The sequence below is a fragment of the Serinus canaria genome, chromosome 2 (genome assembly GCF_022539315.1).
Source record: "Serinus canaria isolate serCan28SL12 chromosome 2, serCan2020, whole genome shotgun sequence".
Taxonomy (NCBI): domain Eukaryota; kingdom Metazoa; phylum Chordata; class Aves; order Passeriformes; family Fringillidae; genus Serinus; species Serinus canaria.
Window position 1 is genome coordinate 132,044,821 of NC_066315.1, and position 18,317 is coordinate 132,063,137.

General features: G+C 34.9%; 1 protein-coding gene across 39 annotated transcripts in view; it reads left to right on the plus strand.

The window, feature by feature from the left end:
* The window catches only part of RIMS2 (regulating synaptic membrane exocytosis 2), a 448,889-nt gene that overhangs the window by 316,582 nt on the left and 113,990 nt on the right, over nucleotides 1–18,317 (plus strand). For 26 of the 39 annotated variants that reach the window (XM_050971294.1, XM_050971305.1, XM_050971291.1 and 23 more), the window contains one exon: nucleotides 60–169. In XM_050971294.1, the coding sequence (XP_050827251.1) occupies nucleotides 60–169 (110 nt within the window). Of the gene's footprint in view, nucleotides 1–59; nucleotides 170–989; nucleotides 1,023–7,121; nucleotides 7,176–8,531; nucleotides 8,577–18,317 lie in introns of all 39 variants that reach the window. The other 13 variants (XM_050971301.1, XM_050971290.1, XM_050971309.1 and 10 more) reach the window with 2 other exon arrangements.

Sequence of the window (18,317 nt, forward strand, 5' to 3'; positions counted from 1 at the left end):
TATTTAAGAATGACTTTGTCATTTAATGGCTGTGGTTTGTTTTGATATGTGTCTCATAGGTCACATCCTCGAACTGGGTCTGTCCAGACAAGTCCATCAAGTACTCCAGTAGTAGGGCGAAGGGGCAGGCAGCTACCGCAGCTCCCACCAAAGGGGACCTTGGAGAGAAGTAAGTGGATGGTTTTCTCCCTAGTGACATTACCAAATTGCTCATGGAGGTCGGTTATTTCTTTATTTTTCTTTTGCCATTGCAGTTAAAATCTCTTGAGTTTTTGTGTACAGAGTTGGGATTTGGTAATGGTATTGCATTTTTTACTGTGTTTTCTTCTATCATGTTTTAACATCTACGATACTCTTGGCTGACATGAATAATCAGCAGTATAATGCACACAGAACAAGGTGGACTATTAGCATGATCCTGTTCCTTTTGAACTCAGTAGGTGTTTTGGCATTGACTTCAACAGGCACAGGATATGATCTTTAGTATGTTGTCTAGTGACAAAATTCTGGCTCTTTTGGGAGTCAGGATAATTGATAATTTGTGGGCTCACATGGAGTGTATTACAGAGTGCTGATAAAAAACCTCTGCATCTTGAAACAGGAAGAGCAAGAAGACAGGTAATAATCTTTAAAATAAGAAATGTCAGATATTTGACTATTCATGTTTTACTGGTAGCGTAATTGTGCTTATCTTTAATGTCTGTTAAAAGCACTGGTTGATAGAGATATTTTCTGAAATGTTTAGAAACAAAGGTGTACAAATGCATTCTTGACAGCAAATACATTTTAACACTTCTGTTTTTAGTAACTAGGTGTGCTGTGCAAAATCAGTCTAAATGGCCATATACACTCCTTTTTTTTGACCCTTCTTAACATGTATATTGTATCTTTAAAAAAAATTCTGTTGTTTTTTAACCCCTGTGCTTTGGTTCCTTTTTTTTTTTGTTTTTGTTTTTGTTTGTTTATTTTGTTTTTGTGACTTTCCGTAGACAATGGAGACAAGGAGATAGAGTCTTATGAAGGTCTGTACATAAAGAGGGGCTTGTTTTTCACCTGAAAGCCTTCTTTCAGAGGCTGTATAGGGAAAAACAAACCCAACTGCAATTGATGTTACTTGATTGCACAGACATAGTCAGAATTATTTGTCATAATGATTTAGTCTTTATTTTTAGACCTGTGGCTCGTACATTTTACAGGATTCTGCATGAAAAAAAGGCTATATAAATAATACTATCTAAATATGATTGTCATTAGAAAAGTACCTAGACATGTACCCATTTTTAAAACTTAGAATTTCCTTTATGGCAAATAAAAGCATTTCAGCAGTTATGTACATACATTTCCAGGATTAGCAGACATTCAGGCACATGTTTATATATAAGCATTGAAGGATACTTGACATTTTTTATGTTAGCCATTCATTTAATCAGAATAATTTTTTTATTGCAAATATTTTATAGTGCAATACATTTGCTGAATTAGTAGGTAATTTGCAAATATTATGGGAAAAATATTGAATTGAGATAGTCTTTCAAAAAGTTAAAATATTTTTGCTTAAAATAAAATCCCCTTTTATTTTACAGTATTAAAACCATTTAATTTACTTAACAGCAAGCCACAAGATATCAATTGCAGTCCTTGGTTGTACCACTGAGGGTCTTTATGTAGTATTACTGTGTTTGTCTCATCAGACTTTTTAATTTAGTATTTCAAATGTTTACAGTATTTATTTCCATATTGGAAACAAAACTTCATGAAAAGAAAACTCTAGTTTTCTCGGATCATCACTCTATGATAATAATTTCTTTGTCACCTCATGTTTGTGAATTGCTTATATGAAATAGAGTCTAGATATTCCAGGAAATAATCCCATCTAATCACATGATGTTTGCTGTCATTGCTGTATATGCTTTTATGTTTTACCACTCTTCCCTGCTCTTTGCTTAGTATATTTATTTAGACTGTCAGCTCCTCAGAGCAGCAATTGTGAAGTGCTGTGTATTTTTAATGTGTTTGATTAGAGAGGGTAAAATCTTATTTCTTATTTATGTCATAGGTTCTGTAGAGAGAAATGTAATAAATACAATAAAATAACTACTTTTTATAGGAATTCTAGAATTTTTTCCTCTGGTAAGTATTGCTGGGACTTGAGGAAATCTCTTTTTACTTGAAAACTGAGTAATAGTTTCCTTTTACTTTGTCTGTTGAGAAAAGTAGTCTTTTGGAAAATCTGGGTTATGGAAAATTGTCAGATCCACAGATTCTGATGTTCTAATATACAATCAAAGCATTATAAGTGACTCAAGATACAATAACAAGACACATTTCATATTGAACTTACACATATAAAGTTGGTAAACACTCTTAAAAACCTAATCCATAGGTACAGCTTTCATAGAGCATTCTATATAATTTTCTATCGTGAATTAATACCAATAGAGTTTTTCTTTGAGGATTTTCCTGTCCTTCTCTAGCATTTTCTAAAAATTTTCTTTAAAGGGAGTAACCATTTTCTGTAAAAAGGATAGTGCTCTGCAAGAACAGTAGATTACCTAACTTTGTTCAGTGACAGAATATAATTAAGATTAATAGCAGTCTTTTTACTGTGGAGAATTGAATTTTACAGAAAGTTATTTTAGGCAAATGAAATACTAGTTACAAAAACTGAAATTTAATAGAATTGGAAACACTGACTATCATAGAAGGAGCTTATGTTAATATTTAACAAATACAGGATCAAGTAAACCTACAGGTTTTGTAGATATTTGAGGAAGTTTCAATGCCTTTTTTTTAAGCCCCAGTGATAATCAAAACTTTTGTGTGTGGTTGGGAAGGCTATGTGACCATACCAAAAAATGTTGTCACATAGTAGTCCTTTCTGCTCTTACAGGACACATGCTTGACTCAAATGAGAGAGGTGTTTCTATATTGCATGGGACTGTGCTGTGAAGGTTGAACTTTCTGTATTTTGAAATCAAGGATTTTATTGTCAACTAGATAAAGTTAAAATCTAACTGATGGAAAGAGTTAGTTAAAGGTACCTTATAGGCAGTGATGAATTGGAAGTCATCTCAGCTTTGTAAAAGAGAAAGAGGGAAAACTTATCTGTAGCAGACTCCTACTGTGGGCTCATTTAGTTTGCATACATTTGAATAATTTGTATTTCTTACAAGGTTGTATCTGCATACCTTTTCTTTAAATGTTGTACAAATGCCAGAACTCAAGTAGAAAGAAGGGAGTAATTTGCTGCTGGAGATATTATTTTGTTACAGGGCAGCATTCACAAGGATGTGGAATATGGTGTGCTTATGGCTGTGACTAGAAATGGAAGGGAAGGAATCTACAGGGAAAAACCCAACCCTTTGGGTAATTGCTTTCCCAATTAGGATCAGAATTAAAAAACATTGATTTGGGTTAGATTTAGTTCCATGAACTGTATTATGTGGTTGGGAATTTTTGCTCCAGGACATGAAGGTGCCTCTTGAATACTTTATTTCAAAATAGCCCAAACTGTTTGCTTTCAAGAAAGCTACCAGGGAGTAGCTATGAAGGACCACACCTACCTGTGGTGTACTGATCCAAACAGTGTCCCACATGCTCAGTTGAACATACAATATCCTTAGTTATGTTGCATTAACAGCATTTTATGGTTATGATATTTTTGCTAATTCCTTAGGTTGCCACTGCTGTGTTTATTGCAGTATCAGATTTGGGTATTTCTGAAATGCATGTCATTACCTTGTTTACCCAGGCTATACCTCAGCATCTAGGCAGTCTGGGTTTTGCTTTAGATTTTATTACTTTGGTATATTTTCATGTTCAGTGGCTTGAAATTAGTTCTGAAAATATATCTGGGACCACCTAAAGAATTTTCACTACTGAAGTGTCAGAAGACTTTTTTCATCTAAACTCTTGCTTGTATATTTTTAAATTACACGAGAGATAGAAATATCTTGTTTAAATGAACATTTGTAGAAAGTATTGTTAAATTCAACTTGGTTTTAGTGCTAAAATGTTGATGTACTCTGAAGTGTTCTGTATTTTTTGCACCAGTTGACAAGAAGTGGACAGTGAAGTATTTATAGTTCTTAAGGGTTAACATGATTTTTTTTTTCATTTATATGCGGCTCCAATGTATTTATCTTTCCTTACTTGCCTTGGCAGAAGGATGAAATCACTGACCACTTGCTCCTAATTAAAATGAAACACCATAAAGTGAAAGTATTCAGTATTCACCCATTCAGTTCATTGTAATTACTATTCAGAGAGTACTTTTTCCTAATATAAATTTTTACTTTTCCTTTTAAAAATAAGCACTGCCCTTTCTTTCTTCTTTCCACAAAAACAAACCCCAACCATACACCCAACGCTAAAAAAATAGAAAATCATGTTAGCTAAACAGATGTTGTAAAACATTAGAATTTGGAAATGAAGTGCTCAGAAATTTAACAAATAGTAGAGCTCAGTAAGGATTTTCCTTTCTATTTATGCTCTATCATAAAGACTTTAATTATACGATCTCATAATAATCTTGTGTCTTGGGAAAATTATTTCAGAACCTGTTAGGCCTGAAATTAATGCTGATTAACTGTCCTCTCTTAACTTCAGGTGTGGGTAATCTTTTTCCAGAATAAAATTAGATATGAAAATTAGCAGGAATATGGAATTAACAGGAATACTTGATTAGGTTTAATCATGGATAGCTAGAAACATTAGTTAGTGTTTGTATCTCTCAGATACAGATTCCAGTCTCTAAAAGGGTAGTGACAAATCTCTAAATGCATAGTGACAATGTACTGTTCCAACTCATGCAGTCTGGAATGGAAGCTACAGAGACATTCTGATGGTTAGGAAGGCACAGATTCTACTGACAGAAGTACATGCCGTTTATTTTAAGTGGTTTTATCTCATTTAGAATGCAATTTCTTTAAATGGAATTCATTTTGCAAAATGAAAAGGAATTTTATAGCTTTTTACACAGCTCTACCCTAGTTTGATGGGAGACACAGAAAGGTGGTTATAATGCAATTGCAGAGGATCAGTATTAATTGCAGAGGACTGGTCAAGATACTCTATCAGCTCTGATTTTGCAGGGTTTTAAAAATATATGGCATATGGGTATTTTGTTTTATAAAAATGATTAATCAGTTGTTTAAAGTATAGAATATGGTCTTAGATTACCTTCAGCTTGGCTATGAACTTGATGTCTTAGGCAAACACAGCAGCCCAAAAAGATGGACATGTAGAGCTTTGCACCATCCTCTTTTTTGTGTGGATACTTCTGTGGTACTGGCCTTCGTACTTGCATGGTGTAATTTGCATTTTGTGTGCTTGACAGCAAAGTAAACAGAACAGTTTAGTTAGCATCAGTAACAAGGCTTCCTCAGGATACTTTCTGAGTCTGCTTTGGGTGTTTGATTTCAACTATGAATTTGCAAAAATACACCTTTGGGTTTGACTGTGGATACTTAGTTCACTGCCCTGAGAGGCAGCAGACCTTGAAGAGTATTAAAATATTTAAGTTGCATTGGTACAATTTCCACAAAAAAGCTTGAAGAAACTTAACCTATAACCTAGAGTTTAAAGTGCTTACTTAAAAAGCTCTGATCCTTCAAGGGAAATAATAGTTTATAAATTTCTCTTAGATTGGCAAAAGGAGAAATTAAACAGCTCTATGAAAAAAAGATCTTGCTGTATAGGTCTGAAACTACAAAGGGCATAAAAGGAAAATGACTGAGAAGTCATACAGCTGTGCTTATGACAGCCATTGTTCATTTACCTTTCAGGGTGCCTACATGCCAAAAACATTTCAATTCAACTCTACTGAAAATGTTTTTTTAAAGTCCTAGGCACATCTTCTATACATTTGTTTCTGTGAGAGAAGGTTGACTGAATAGATGACATCCCTGCTGAAACTTTTAATTGAAATTTTCAATGTCCTGATTTCAACTGGAATTTAAATGTCCTGGTTTTATCATGGAGCTGTAAAGCAGAAATCTAAGCACAGAGTAGTTTGCATTGCATTGCATTGATTATAGGCTGAATTTCTCTAGTAACAATACCTTCCTAGAAACAATAATTTTAAAATCACTATTGCATGCTAGCTAAGCCTAAAGTCAAGTAATTCAATGAGTTATTTAATTGAACATAAACTTATACATGTAGTGAGAGAACTGGAAAGAATTCTAGAAACAGAGAACACGAAAAATCAATAAGCAATCAAAATCTGAGCCTTGAAAAACTACACTACATTGCATCACATCAAAGCTGTTTAATAAATAATTGACATTTAAATTAAAGCAGGCATATGTTTTATCAGTAATTCAGTTTGACACTCTTCAATATTATTACTGTTGTTACCCTCATGAGCTTTGTCATAAAAGAAAGCTGTGGTTCTTTATTAATGACATTTAAAATATATTGGTGTTTCTTATCATTAATAGCACATTTACTGTTGTTCCCAAGAGTATTCTCAGTATTTAAATGGGCTCTAAGCAACTGTAGGTACCAATGGAAAATGTCTTTCTTTTTACATTCTAACTACTCTGAAATCCAGGTTAAAAAAAATATTATCTGGCAAATTGAGGATGTTTTGTTTTCCAAACTGAAAAAGCATTTGCTTTCTTTCTTCTGCTCTTTTTTAGGTACAAGTATTTCCACTAGTTTATGATTAATATGCAATTTTAAATATGGTGTTTGAGAATGGAGGCTTGGACTTTATTCCCATATAAATTTAAACAAAGCCAAGCAGAAGATTTAAACTGTTTACCTACCAATATCTGTCTCTTTTCTCTGCTTTGCTACTTATTTTCTGCATTCCAGTGATTAAAAATTTAGTAAGAAATTGGTGACAAAGAACATTAAGAGCTGCATATGAGTATCATTACTTGCAGAAAGATCTCATTGGAATTAGCTAGAGCTATAAATTAAAAATAGCACAACAATTTATTTGATCTTTGATTCACTAAAAAAATAATTTCTGCCACAGACTGAGGGTTTGTATGTTATTGTGGATGTCTTTTGTTTGATGTTTTTTCTTTTATTTGAACAGCTTGTAACAAAGCATGCGTGTTTTTGTCTTGCTTTTTCTCCCTCTCCCATCCCTTCCTTATCTAATGCAGCAGGAGCAGAAGAAAACAAGCCTGCTGGAGTTGAGGAGGCAGAGGTTGAGGCAGGTCTGTTGGACCACAAGTGCCTATCTCCTTTAGATTTGTTTTCCCCTGAGTATATAGGGAAGCTTTACCAGCCAGCTTGTAAATATATTGAAGATAAAAACCCCAAAGAATATTTATATAATTTCATGAAAGAAGAATACAAACAAATTCATTGAGTTTATTTTAAGCTGTGAATGCTTAAAATAATTCAATGTGAAAAAAAGTACCCAACTATTTTACTCTTTTTATTCTTTTTTATGAAGTTACTCTGTCATTATGCTCAAGTAACAGCCTTAGCAGATCTGGGTGGGTACCTCTGAATTGTGGTACAGTCTACTTTACGTTAATAATTTTTACATGCAGGGAAGTAAATTTTTTTGTATCATGACAGGTTTTTTTTTTTTCCCTTAATTTGTGTAAGCAGATTGATGCTGAACAAAATTATTAGGCAACTGCATTAGGTGGAAATACTTCAACCATTTTGTTTGATGTCCCCCATCCTGCTTGGAAGACAGTTGCTAGTCTGATGACAACTGATAGTTCATGACAAAATCAAACAGTTGCAAATCTCCGAATACAATGTGATTAAAACATAAATTTAGCTTCTAATTTCAGGAAACACCCAGTACATGTCCAAAGATATGCCGAGATCTAAAGATAGAATTTCTCTCTTCAGTTTCCTTTTCAAAGGAAGAGTCATAAATGCATACATTTGCATTTACATGCCTTGTTAATAGGTTACATTTTATTGTCCATAATTAATTAACAGTTAATAATTGCCAAAAATAGTGGAAGCCTGGTGTACCAAAAAAAAAAGAGTTGATCAAGAAACACATTTAGTACTAGCTGGTAGAAAATGTACGCCTAAGATGCTAAATGCTGCTTAAAAGTGTAAGTGTTTGAATCCCGTGCCCTGAACCCTCTTCCCATTGTTGTTGAAGAGAAGAAAATGCAGATTAGTATTTTCTTCTATGAAGAAAAGTCAGGAGTAATTGCTGTGATGGGATTCATTACTTGCTCAAAACTCTGGATGCACAAGTAATTTCACAATTTCAGTGCTGGAAAGCAGGTTTACTTTTTTTTAATTTTAGTTCTCACTTAGGCATCCAAAGTGTCCTTCAACATCTTTGCCTTCCCATTTTTTGTTCTAGTACAGTTTACTTTTTTATTGCTTTTGTTATGATTCTGTCTCTGTGGTGTTCAGTGGGTTGTGTGCTGTGTGCTCTTCTCTCTGTGTGGTTTGTGGTAACTCAAGCCTAGTGCATGGAGTTTTGCTCACGTAGCTTGCAACAGGTTTTGTGTGCTTGTAGTTACATTGTTCTTCATAGTGCCTGTTCCAACTGTTAATCATCATTGTCTGTTTTTAATGTTGTAAAGACTGTGAGGAAAAACATCAAACCCCACCTGTTAATGGGCGAAAAGGCAAGTGGATTATGATATTGTTTATGAAGTGTGGGTGCTTGAGAAATTTAATTTATTTTTTTGCTGCATGTGTGTGTATTCCTTAGTTATACTAGCTCAAAATTAGTAAGTTCACATATGTTCAATTCCAGTGTATTGTTTTCTACTTCTTGGATATAAATATTTTGAACTGAGGTTTAAAAATATTTCTTGGCATCAAAACCTCCAGATGTTTATGTTTTTGCAGTAGCTGTATTACTGAAGATATCGTTTACACTAGGCTGATATGTGATCAGGTTGGCTATGGAGAGCTAAGAGGATAGGTTATTATTTCTTATTTTGGAATTCCTAGGCTGCCTTGCCCTAAGAGGCTAAATACAGTTTGCAGACACTTGAAAAATTGTCTGTATTGTCTTCCAGTTTTTACCAGGTCTATATTCTTTTATATTGCTTGGATACATATTTTAAAAGCTTGGCACTTTTTAATGTGACTAGAAAAAATTGACCATTTTAATTATCATATACTTCTAGAGAAAGGCTTATGTTATTAGCAATCATTTTATTGTCTAGTTTGTAGTCTTCTTTGATGTTCTTTTCTAAATTCTGTAGAAATAAGCTTAATTCAAAGCACTGAAATGTTAACATGGAGATTTAGATTTCTTATCTGAAAATTAGAACAAGAAAGTTACAATGAACAACCATAGCTTACTTTGAAGTTATATTTGAGTTCATGGTTCTAAATTGCTTTGACAATTTTGAAGAAGTATGTTAATACTTTTCCATGTACTTCTAAGACCTTATTACGCGTATATTTTGTGTCATTGGTGTCTTCTGCAAGTGAATGAAATATAAACAAGTGTTTTGGATTTCTTAAAATTTGGATATTCACTCTTACAGTTCCATCTCTGCCAGGAGCCTACAAGGGGTATAGACCCAGTTACACTGTTATGGACCATTCCTAGCTGTCTATTCCACAGAACAACTTAGCAGAGGGAATACAGATATCCGGAGAGCAGGGATTCTATTTTCCCTATGCTAGTTCATTGTCTGGGAAGGGCAACCACACCATTTTTACTGTCTCCTATATCAAGTGTAGACAAGACCAAATGGAGTGTCTTTGCAGAGAAGGGGCCATGTCACCAGCCTGTCAGAGCAGTCTGAGGGGTCACCTCACTTGTTTTGGTGGCTGTGCCAGCATAGTCCTGAACGAATTCAAATCTGGGAGTCTGCTGTTGTAACTGTAATCCATACTACTTACTGGATAGTTCATTGTCATACTTTTAATTTCTAAATTCCAGTTGTAGTAAGATTGAAGGCTTTTGCCACTGACCTGACAGAGCTGAAAAAACAATCAGCAGTGATTTAGTAAGGCTAAAATTGGTTTTTTTCTTTATTTATCTTCCACCACTTCAACAAAAATATTATTTTATACACTTATAGAGGCTGAAAGATGTACATTGCATAATAAACTATCTACTAACCTCTATTTAGATAGTTTGTTTCGTACTTTTATTAAGTTCTCTAAAGCGTCCATTTTATGTTTTAAAGTTTTTTCTGCAGAGTTCTTATGCTCCAAAAGAATGATCAGTGTCTACTATTGAATTTCAAATATTTATTACCCAAACTTTTCCCTTTCCAATGTTCCTGAGGTCTTTTGCATTTCCCTTTCATGTATTTTGTATGGCATCTTTTGATCATTTGAGTTTGTGGGAAAAGGATCCACGTAATTCTGCCCTTTACTGTCTTAATTTAGGGTGCGTAGAAGATGATGTAGTTACCAAAGCAAAATTTTAAGTGTTTCATATTCCCTCACTCTTCAGAATATTTTATAGGATTACATTACAGCTTTGTCTATATTATGGGAATTAGGAGTGCTTTGCAGTTCTCATCTTCCAGACCGAGAAGTGTCTGGAGCATATTTGTGTCTTGAGTTTATAGCAAGACAAGAGCCAAATCTCTCAGTCCTGCCCTTTCTGTGCACTCTGTTTTCCCCATGCATGGGAATCCCACTGCTCTGTGAGCAGTCTGGATGCCTGAAGGAATAGAACTGGAACTATGCTGTATTCCAGATTATTCTAAACTGTTGTACAGTTTAGACACAATCTAAAGAATTTAGGTGACTGAAGGGCAAACTAGGCAGAATAGAGGGACTCCAGTCAAAGAAGTGATGACAGATGGACCTGCTGAACTGACTTGCAGAAGCAGTGGTCAAATACACTTTTTTGAAAAACAAGCAAATTCCTGTCAGGCCAGAGGGCATTCTCATCCTGATGGCTGCTCTGAGCATCTTTTTCCATTCTAAGACCATTTGGATTTATGGAATTGGGGCCTACACTTTGCTTGAACTACTGAACATGACTGCTGTGAGTCTCCTAGGTACTTTCTCTTCCTCTGGCTCACTGACTCCAGACTTCACTAAGAGACCACAACAGCTTCTGAATTTTGCATGAGAAATGATACTGGCTGTGTTTTACGTGGGCTGTGAGAACACTTAACATATTCCTATGTGTTATGAGTACCTAGAGAAACACTGCATTTTAATTAAATTCTAGCTCAAGCAAAGTAAGGTTTAAATAAAGACTTGGTTAGATTGTGCTAGTTGTAGACAGGCACATAACTTCAATTTGCTTGCTAGGAAAGGAGAGAAATTAGAGTACCCCCACAATACAATAACACAAACCAGGAAAAATAAAGTACCAGTAAAATGCTCTAGATGGAGGAACCTACACTCTGCTAAAATTCCTTATGATATAGGGGGCTATTTTACAAATTTAGCTCTAAAACTGCCAGGGAGATGTTACAGATGAGAAAGAGTCTAGCTACTAACTTGTCCATAAATACCTTCAAATTTTATTATAAAAAATTTGAGTTTGCATTTTTCAAAAGTACATGGCAATGCCACATGGCATTTCTAAGACTGGAAGGTGACAATGGGATGTCATTTTATCTGCTAGACACACACAGTTTGTCTGGTTACTAACCTAATGTTTCAGAAGTAATGCAGAAGAATGAAACGGGCCTTTTGGTGCAGAGAGTATTTGCATGTAAAGATACATCTACAATTTGCATGCAAATTTGAGCAACAAGAAAATTTTTATGTTATTAAGTAGTAGTAATTGACATTCAGAAAAATCTAGAGCTTTCTGAAGAAAAATACCTGGATTTTTCATCTTTGTGTAAGCCATTTATTGTATTTTTCTTATTGGTAGGTATTAGTGCTTACATCTATTGGTTTAGTTTCAGACCCCTTTTGTGAACAGAATGACTTTTTTTTTACAATTTAGAATGGTACCATGAGCTTCAATCTTAGCTCATCTTAGCACCTGTGATTGCTTGCAGAGCTTTTCTTTTTTGTGTGTGTGTTTGTGAGAGATATGCAATCATATAATACAAAATTATCTTTCTGCTTAGAAAATGTTTGAAGACATACTATAAGATTGCAGCTTTTTCAATAAATATAAAAATAACATGGAAAGAAAATAATAAACCCTATATCAAGCAAAACCTTCTCATTCTGCAGAGTGAATTTGTAGGCTGTTGATGTTTCCTTGCATGCACAGAGTATTCCCTGACATCCAGGGCATGGAAATGCAAACTGAGGAGACACTATGGAAAAGAGGTGTAGAGCAGAAGCTTGTACTTTGCTCCATGTTTATTTTGGACATTACTTTTAATTTTCTTTTTTTTTTTTTTATTCATTATTCATTAAATTCTGGAGATATTTTGTGTTTACTTTTTGCAGCAGAATGAGGATTGCCATATGAGCTCCTGACTAAAAATCCATCTAGCCCAATGTCTGGTCTTCAGTAGACCAGGTGTGGATGCTGAGGGAAATTGATATAAGCAGGACAAGTATTTCCGTACTGGGTACAGTGTGGCCAGCATGAGCAGGGAGGTCATCCTTTCATCCTTCCCCTGTACTCAGCACTGGTGAGGTCACACCTTGAGTGCTGTGTCCAGTTCTGGGCCCTCAGTTTGGGAAGGACATTGAGACACTTGAGAGCATCCAGAGGAGGCAACAAGGCTGGAGAGGGGCTGGGAATACAAACCCTGTGAGGAACCACTGAGGGAGCTGGGGCTGTTTAGCCTGGAGAAAAGGAGACTCAGGGGTGACCTTATCACTCTCTACAACTTCCTGAAAGGTGGTTTTGGTCAGGTGGGGGTTGGTCTCTTTGTCCAGGCAGAAACTGACAGAACCAGAGGACACAGTCTTAAGCTGTATCAAGGGAAATGTAGGTTGGATATTAGGAAAAAGTTTCTTATGGAAAGAGTAATAAAGTACTGGAATTGTCTGTCTGGGGAGGTGGTGGAGTGACCATCCCTGGATGTGTTTAAGAAAAGACTGGATGTGGCACTGGGTGCCATGGTTTAGTTGAGCTGTTGGGGCATGGGTTGGACTTGATGATCTCAGAGGTCTCTTCCAACCTAGGGTTCTGTGAATTCTGTGAACTCTGTTCGAGAGTGTAGTGAAGCTTATCCAGGATCCTGGCTGCCCAGCCTCCTATGCCTTGTGCCTAGGGAATCTACATAAACAACAGTGGTGTCTTTGCAGGGTGTCTTCATCTCCCTCATAGGTTCTCTGCGCTGTTTCTTCCCCCTTAAATCAGTGCTTTCAAAATGCCCCGGAGTGCTTATCCAAACAAGGGCAAACTGTCCTTCCAGATGTCCCAGAGAAGCCAACTGAGAGCGGCCCCGCTCCAGCACAGCCTGCAGTGATGCAGGCATGTAACCAGAAGAGGGAGCAAAGCTGCCGTATTTTAAAACATGAAAAAAGATGTGAAACAAACAAACAACTCCTCCCCATGCCCCAAATGGTACTGGAAAAAAAAGTCTTGATAATGGCTTACAAATAACATCTTTAAATATACTTTACTAAATATTAATGTACTCATGTTTAATGTAACATTAACTGACTATTTTCTTCTAAGCCATTTGGAGTATTATTTTTTTTCTGGCGTTTCTTCATGTTTTACAAATCCATTGTATTTATAAAAGTAGCCAAAGTTACTCTGATTTTTAGCTAAAGATAGGCTATGACTTTACTGATTGTTATTTCAACAAGGGCTCTCTGGGAACTTGCTTGAGTATATCTAAAATTTTTATAAAAATGAGCAATAGAAGATTACAATCAATTTATTTCCCATATAAAGGAATCCACTAGCAAAAAATTTAAAATAAAAATTTAAAATATAATTGACCAAATTTGCAGATAGAGAATACTATAAGAAGAGACTACTGCTGGTCTAGACTTAAGTGATTTACAGTTACAAATAATGAATGTAGCCTTGGAGTCAGCTTGAAGAAAACATTTCTGGAGTAAGAAATAATCTACAGTGCATTATTATGTTTTTAATGTTAACAACAACAATATGAAATGTGGGTATGTTGCAGTACTTTTTATTGCTGACCTGATGATTTACACTGAAGTTCTTTTAATGTATTCCAACTGCAGCCTCAGGAAATTAAGCTCAGGGTTTGGGTATTGGGGTTTTTTTTGTTTGTTTTTTACTCTTTTAAAAGACTGTGTATGTAGTTCAGTAAGAAAGATGAAATCAAAACAATAAAAAATAAATAATTAAGACACGTCAGATTTTATTGGAACACTCTATTCATTAAAAACCATTATATAAGGCATTAATAAACAATTTCTTTATTTTAAAATTATATAACATTTCTTAACATTCACTGGTTGATTTGGCACTAATTTGCAAACTATTTTCATGTGAAGGTTGTGTGTACATATGTGTATGTGTGTCCCTGCCTTTATACTGTCCACCCTTTGTCAGCATTCGGGGCAATGTTGGAAGAAGCATTTAAGATTTTGAAGGAAAGACAGATCATCATGTCTCAGATAAGTGCCTTGGTCTCTAAGGTACAGAAACAGTCTGTAAAGTATTCTTCCAGTGTATGGAGAAAAAGATGTAGATCAACTGTTACTTTGACAAAAGAGGAAGCTAGAAGATTATATCCTTAGGCTGGCTGTGGGTTACCTGGGGAGGCAGGAGGTCTTGTTCTGTCTTTGTCAGAAAAAGACTAAGTGTGTTCCTGCTGTGTTCCTACACGTGTTGTTCTTGGGTACTGGATGAGTCTTCCTGTTACATCAGGGTAGGGAAGCCTCAACACTGTTTTAATGAGGCACCTGAAGGTTTCTCTGGTGTAGGAACATCAGCAGTCTGGCATAAAATCTCGATTGCTGACTTTGTGTCACTTCGAGTTGGCCTTGATGCCATTAGCAGCACACTGGTGCTGCAAGGTGGGACTGGATTAATTCCAGATACAATTTAGTACCTCTGGGAGGATTCATACATCATGGTTTGAAGCCATTTGCTTTCCCTTAGTAGAGGTTTGACACACTGAAAATATTTCCCTCTGTGTGAGCTCTAGAGACTTATGTCTCTTTAATTTTCCTAGGAACCTTGTTTCATAAAAGGTAAAACTTGTATGCCATGAATTTAGTCTTAATTAATTCTCCTTCTTGCATTCTAAATGCATGAGTTGAGATATTGAGCATATGATTCAAAACAGTTTCTCAACTTTTGACAGTTTATCCCACAGTTTTAATGACTTCTTATTGTGCTGCATTGGCTTAAGAAGCACTAGCCAAATCCACTTTTGACTTATTTTTACAGTAGTTGTCACCATATATTATTAATAATATAATTTCTTTCTGAGCATTCTTCATATAAAATTAAAAATAGAAAGAAGTTCTGAGTACTTTTCATTTGCAGAAAAAGATGACTAAATTAAGTATGTCCTAGTGAAAAAGTGAAGACTTTATGATAACCTAATCAAGTCTAAAAGTAGGAATGCACTGATAAAAATTGGTTCCCAGAAATTTTAGGTGCTGAAAAAAAGACAAAAGCTGAAGATGATTTAATTTAAAAAATATTTTAGAAAAAGACAATCCAGTAAAAGAGAAAATGTATCAAAATGTTTCAAAGGAAGGATAGTTGTGAGAAACTCTATTACTCTTTGTGGTGTTCAGAAAAGAAGAGAGGAGGCAAGTATTGGCATAAGAAAAATCCTCATCATGAGTGTCTGGTATTTTGCTGCATCATCTTATACTGCTGCATCATTTCCAATTCAGCTGCAACATTCCTGGTGCTAAGCTGGCATGGTTAGAAATTCAGAAAAGCTATATATGTGCAACTATTCTTCTCATATATTATTCCCACATTTTTAATATTTTTCACATTAAATATTCTAAACAAAAGTGTAAGGAATGCTGAGGTTGTACCTGATACTGTGTACTGGAGCACACCAGGCCCCTGTCCCAGGCAGCACAGGTGAGTGTCATTCTCACAGGGAATGGCACAACACCAAGTGTCACTCCAGCTGCATTATTCACTGTGGTGTGCAGTGCCCAGGGGTAGGTGCAACAACTCAGTCTAAAGAAAAAACTGCATCTAAATATTGTCCATTCATTCTAGTGGGAAAAATCTGCATTGGGCACCTGTCAAATCCTTCTAGCCCTAAAGGTACATCAGCTGGTTGAAATACTCTGACTCAAGAATCCCATATTTTATGCAATCTATGTAAGATATTTTTGTAAAAATATTTAATAATTTTTCATCTCTCTTTATACATAATCAAAGCTGATTATCACAACAGATGACAGGATGAAGTTTATGTTATAGGAAGTGAGAGTGATAGCAGGAGACTGATGATCTCGAAAATGTATGGTTTCTTTCAAAATGTTTACTATTTGACCAAAGTTGGCTTTGGTTAAAACAACAAGGGAATAGATGGTGGCCCTTTGCCTTGGGGAAAAAAAGAGATATTCAGAAACAACATTGTGTAAAGTACATTTTAAACTAAATCTATTTGTCTAACCAGAGAGTATATGGGCAGCACTGACATTTTGGCACTTTGAATAAGAATCAGCATCTTATGCTAGTTCCCAAACAGAAAGCTATCCTTTAAGCTCTACTTAAAACATGTTTTCTCATCTTTGTAAAACATAGAAATGGAAATTAAATTAGAAAATGTTGAAGAAAAGGTCAAATGCCTGGTTAAAAAATCTGATGGGTATATCTATTTTTATTTCTCAGTTGAAACAATAACCATTATTAGTAAAACTCTTGCAGTGTTCTAGAAGTTAGTGAAGCTTTTCACTTGATCTGGAGTACTGCCAAATCCCATATACTCAATATAAACATTGTACTTAACTGCTGATAACACTAAACAGCCATTTGAATTTAATGCTGATATGCCATAAATATAACTGAAGCTATAGAAAAGAGGTCATTTGGAACACTTTCTGGAAGTGTCTGCATGCTCATGCTATGACTTTCCTAAAAAAAAAAAAAAAGTAGCCTGTCTTGCTTTTCTGTAATGTTTTTGGTTTTTCTTTTTAAGGTTAACATGAGACAAAACTATTTATTCAATGAATGATATTTGTTTTATTCCTGCTCTAGTCATTTTAGTTTCCTGGCTGGTACATTTTAATATTGTCTAGAATTTATTAAATTTTTGTAATTATTATCTAGAATTGTGTTACTGAGATGGTTAACTATTTTCTAGATGCTGAGCTCTCAAAGAATTATCAAGGTTTAGTAAAGCTTTTCTTTTGATAGGGAACTTTTTTATAATAAGTGATTTTGGTGGCTGAGACAACTACAGTTTTTAGGTTCAGAAGTAAACCAGGAGCTCTGAAAAGGATTCTTACCTAGAGTCGAGAGAGAGAGAGAGAGAGAGAGAGAGAGAGACTCTTCTAAAATTTGCATTAAAATAGCATGGAAATCAGTGGGCTTCCTGATATTCTTCAGTATTTAGATTATTTGTTGTATATAATGAAAAATTCTTTTGGATTACTGTATGCCCACTTTTTATCTTATTTTAGGTACAATATCCACTATTTGGCCTGAATTACAGTACATGGTATTTTTTTTTTTCTAGCAGTGACTATTCCTTAAATTAAAAAGTATTTTTACTAAGGTCATTGAGGTTTTTGATTTGCCAGTTAAGAAGATACTTCTGGACTCATTTGAGAAAAAGAAAACATAAATGGTATCAGTAGATATTTTATTGTGTATATTCATAAAGAAAAAGAAAGAATCACATTCTTGCTAGGAATAATCACATTAAGATTTTATTTCCATGGTTTGGTAATAGAATGTTCTGTTTGAAATTTCTCATTTAGTACTCACTACACACGGTACTTCAAAGATGATAGAGTCTGTTTCAGCTTGCATATCTGTAGTGTCATGAAATCATTACAGTGACAATTTACTTGAACCTACATTTCCATCCGTTCCAAAAATCAAAGCAGCCTTTTATAGGACAGCAGCCTGTCATGGACCAGCAACAGCCACAGAGAAGAAGGCTGCAGGATGCACACAGATAACATTTTCACAAGTTTACATTTTGAATGTTAGATATCCATCAGTTTTCTTGAAAAAAGGAAAATAATAATAATAATAATAAAAGTCATAGGCTAAAATACTTTATGTCAGTTTACTTTGAATTGGTAAGATTAAAAATGTTTTCCATATCTGTCATATTATTCTCCATCACTGGCTATTTCTGTGACTGTAAAAGTGATAACATCTGGGGGTACTGGTTGCGAGGAGCTTTGCACTTTACATGATAAGCAAAGTAAGCAGATTCTTAACAGCCCAAAGCAAAAATGGAACTTGGAGTATTGGATCTCTCCTGTTAATTGGTGTAGATTTGGTGTTGCCATGAAATCCCAAAAGGTTTAAAACTGATAATATTAATGCTAACTACCTAGTTTGTCAGAAGATAGAGAATTGAAGTGTA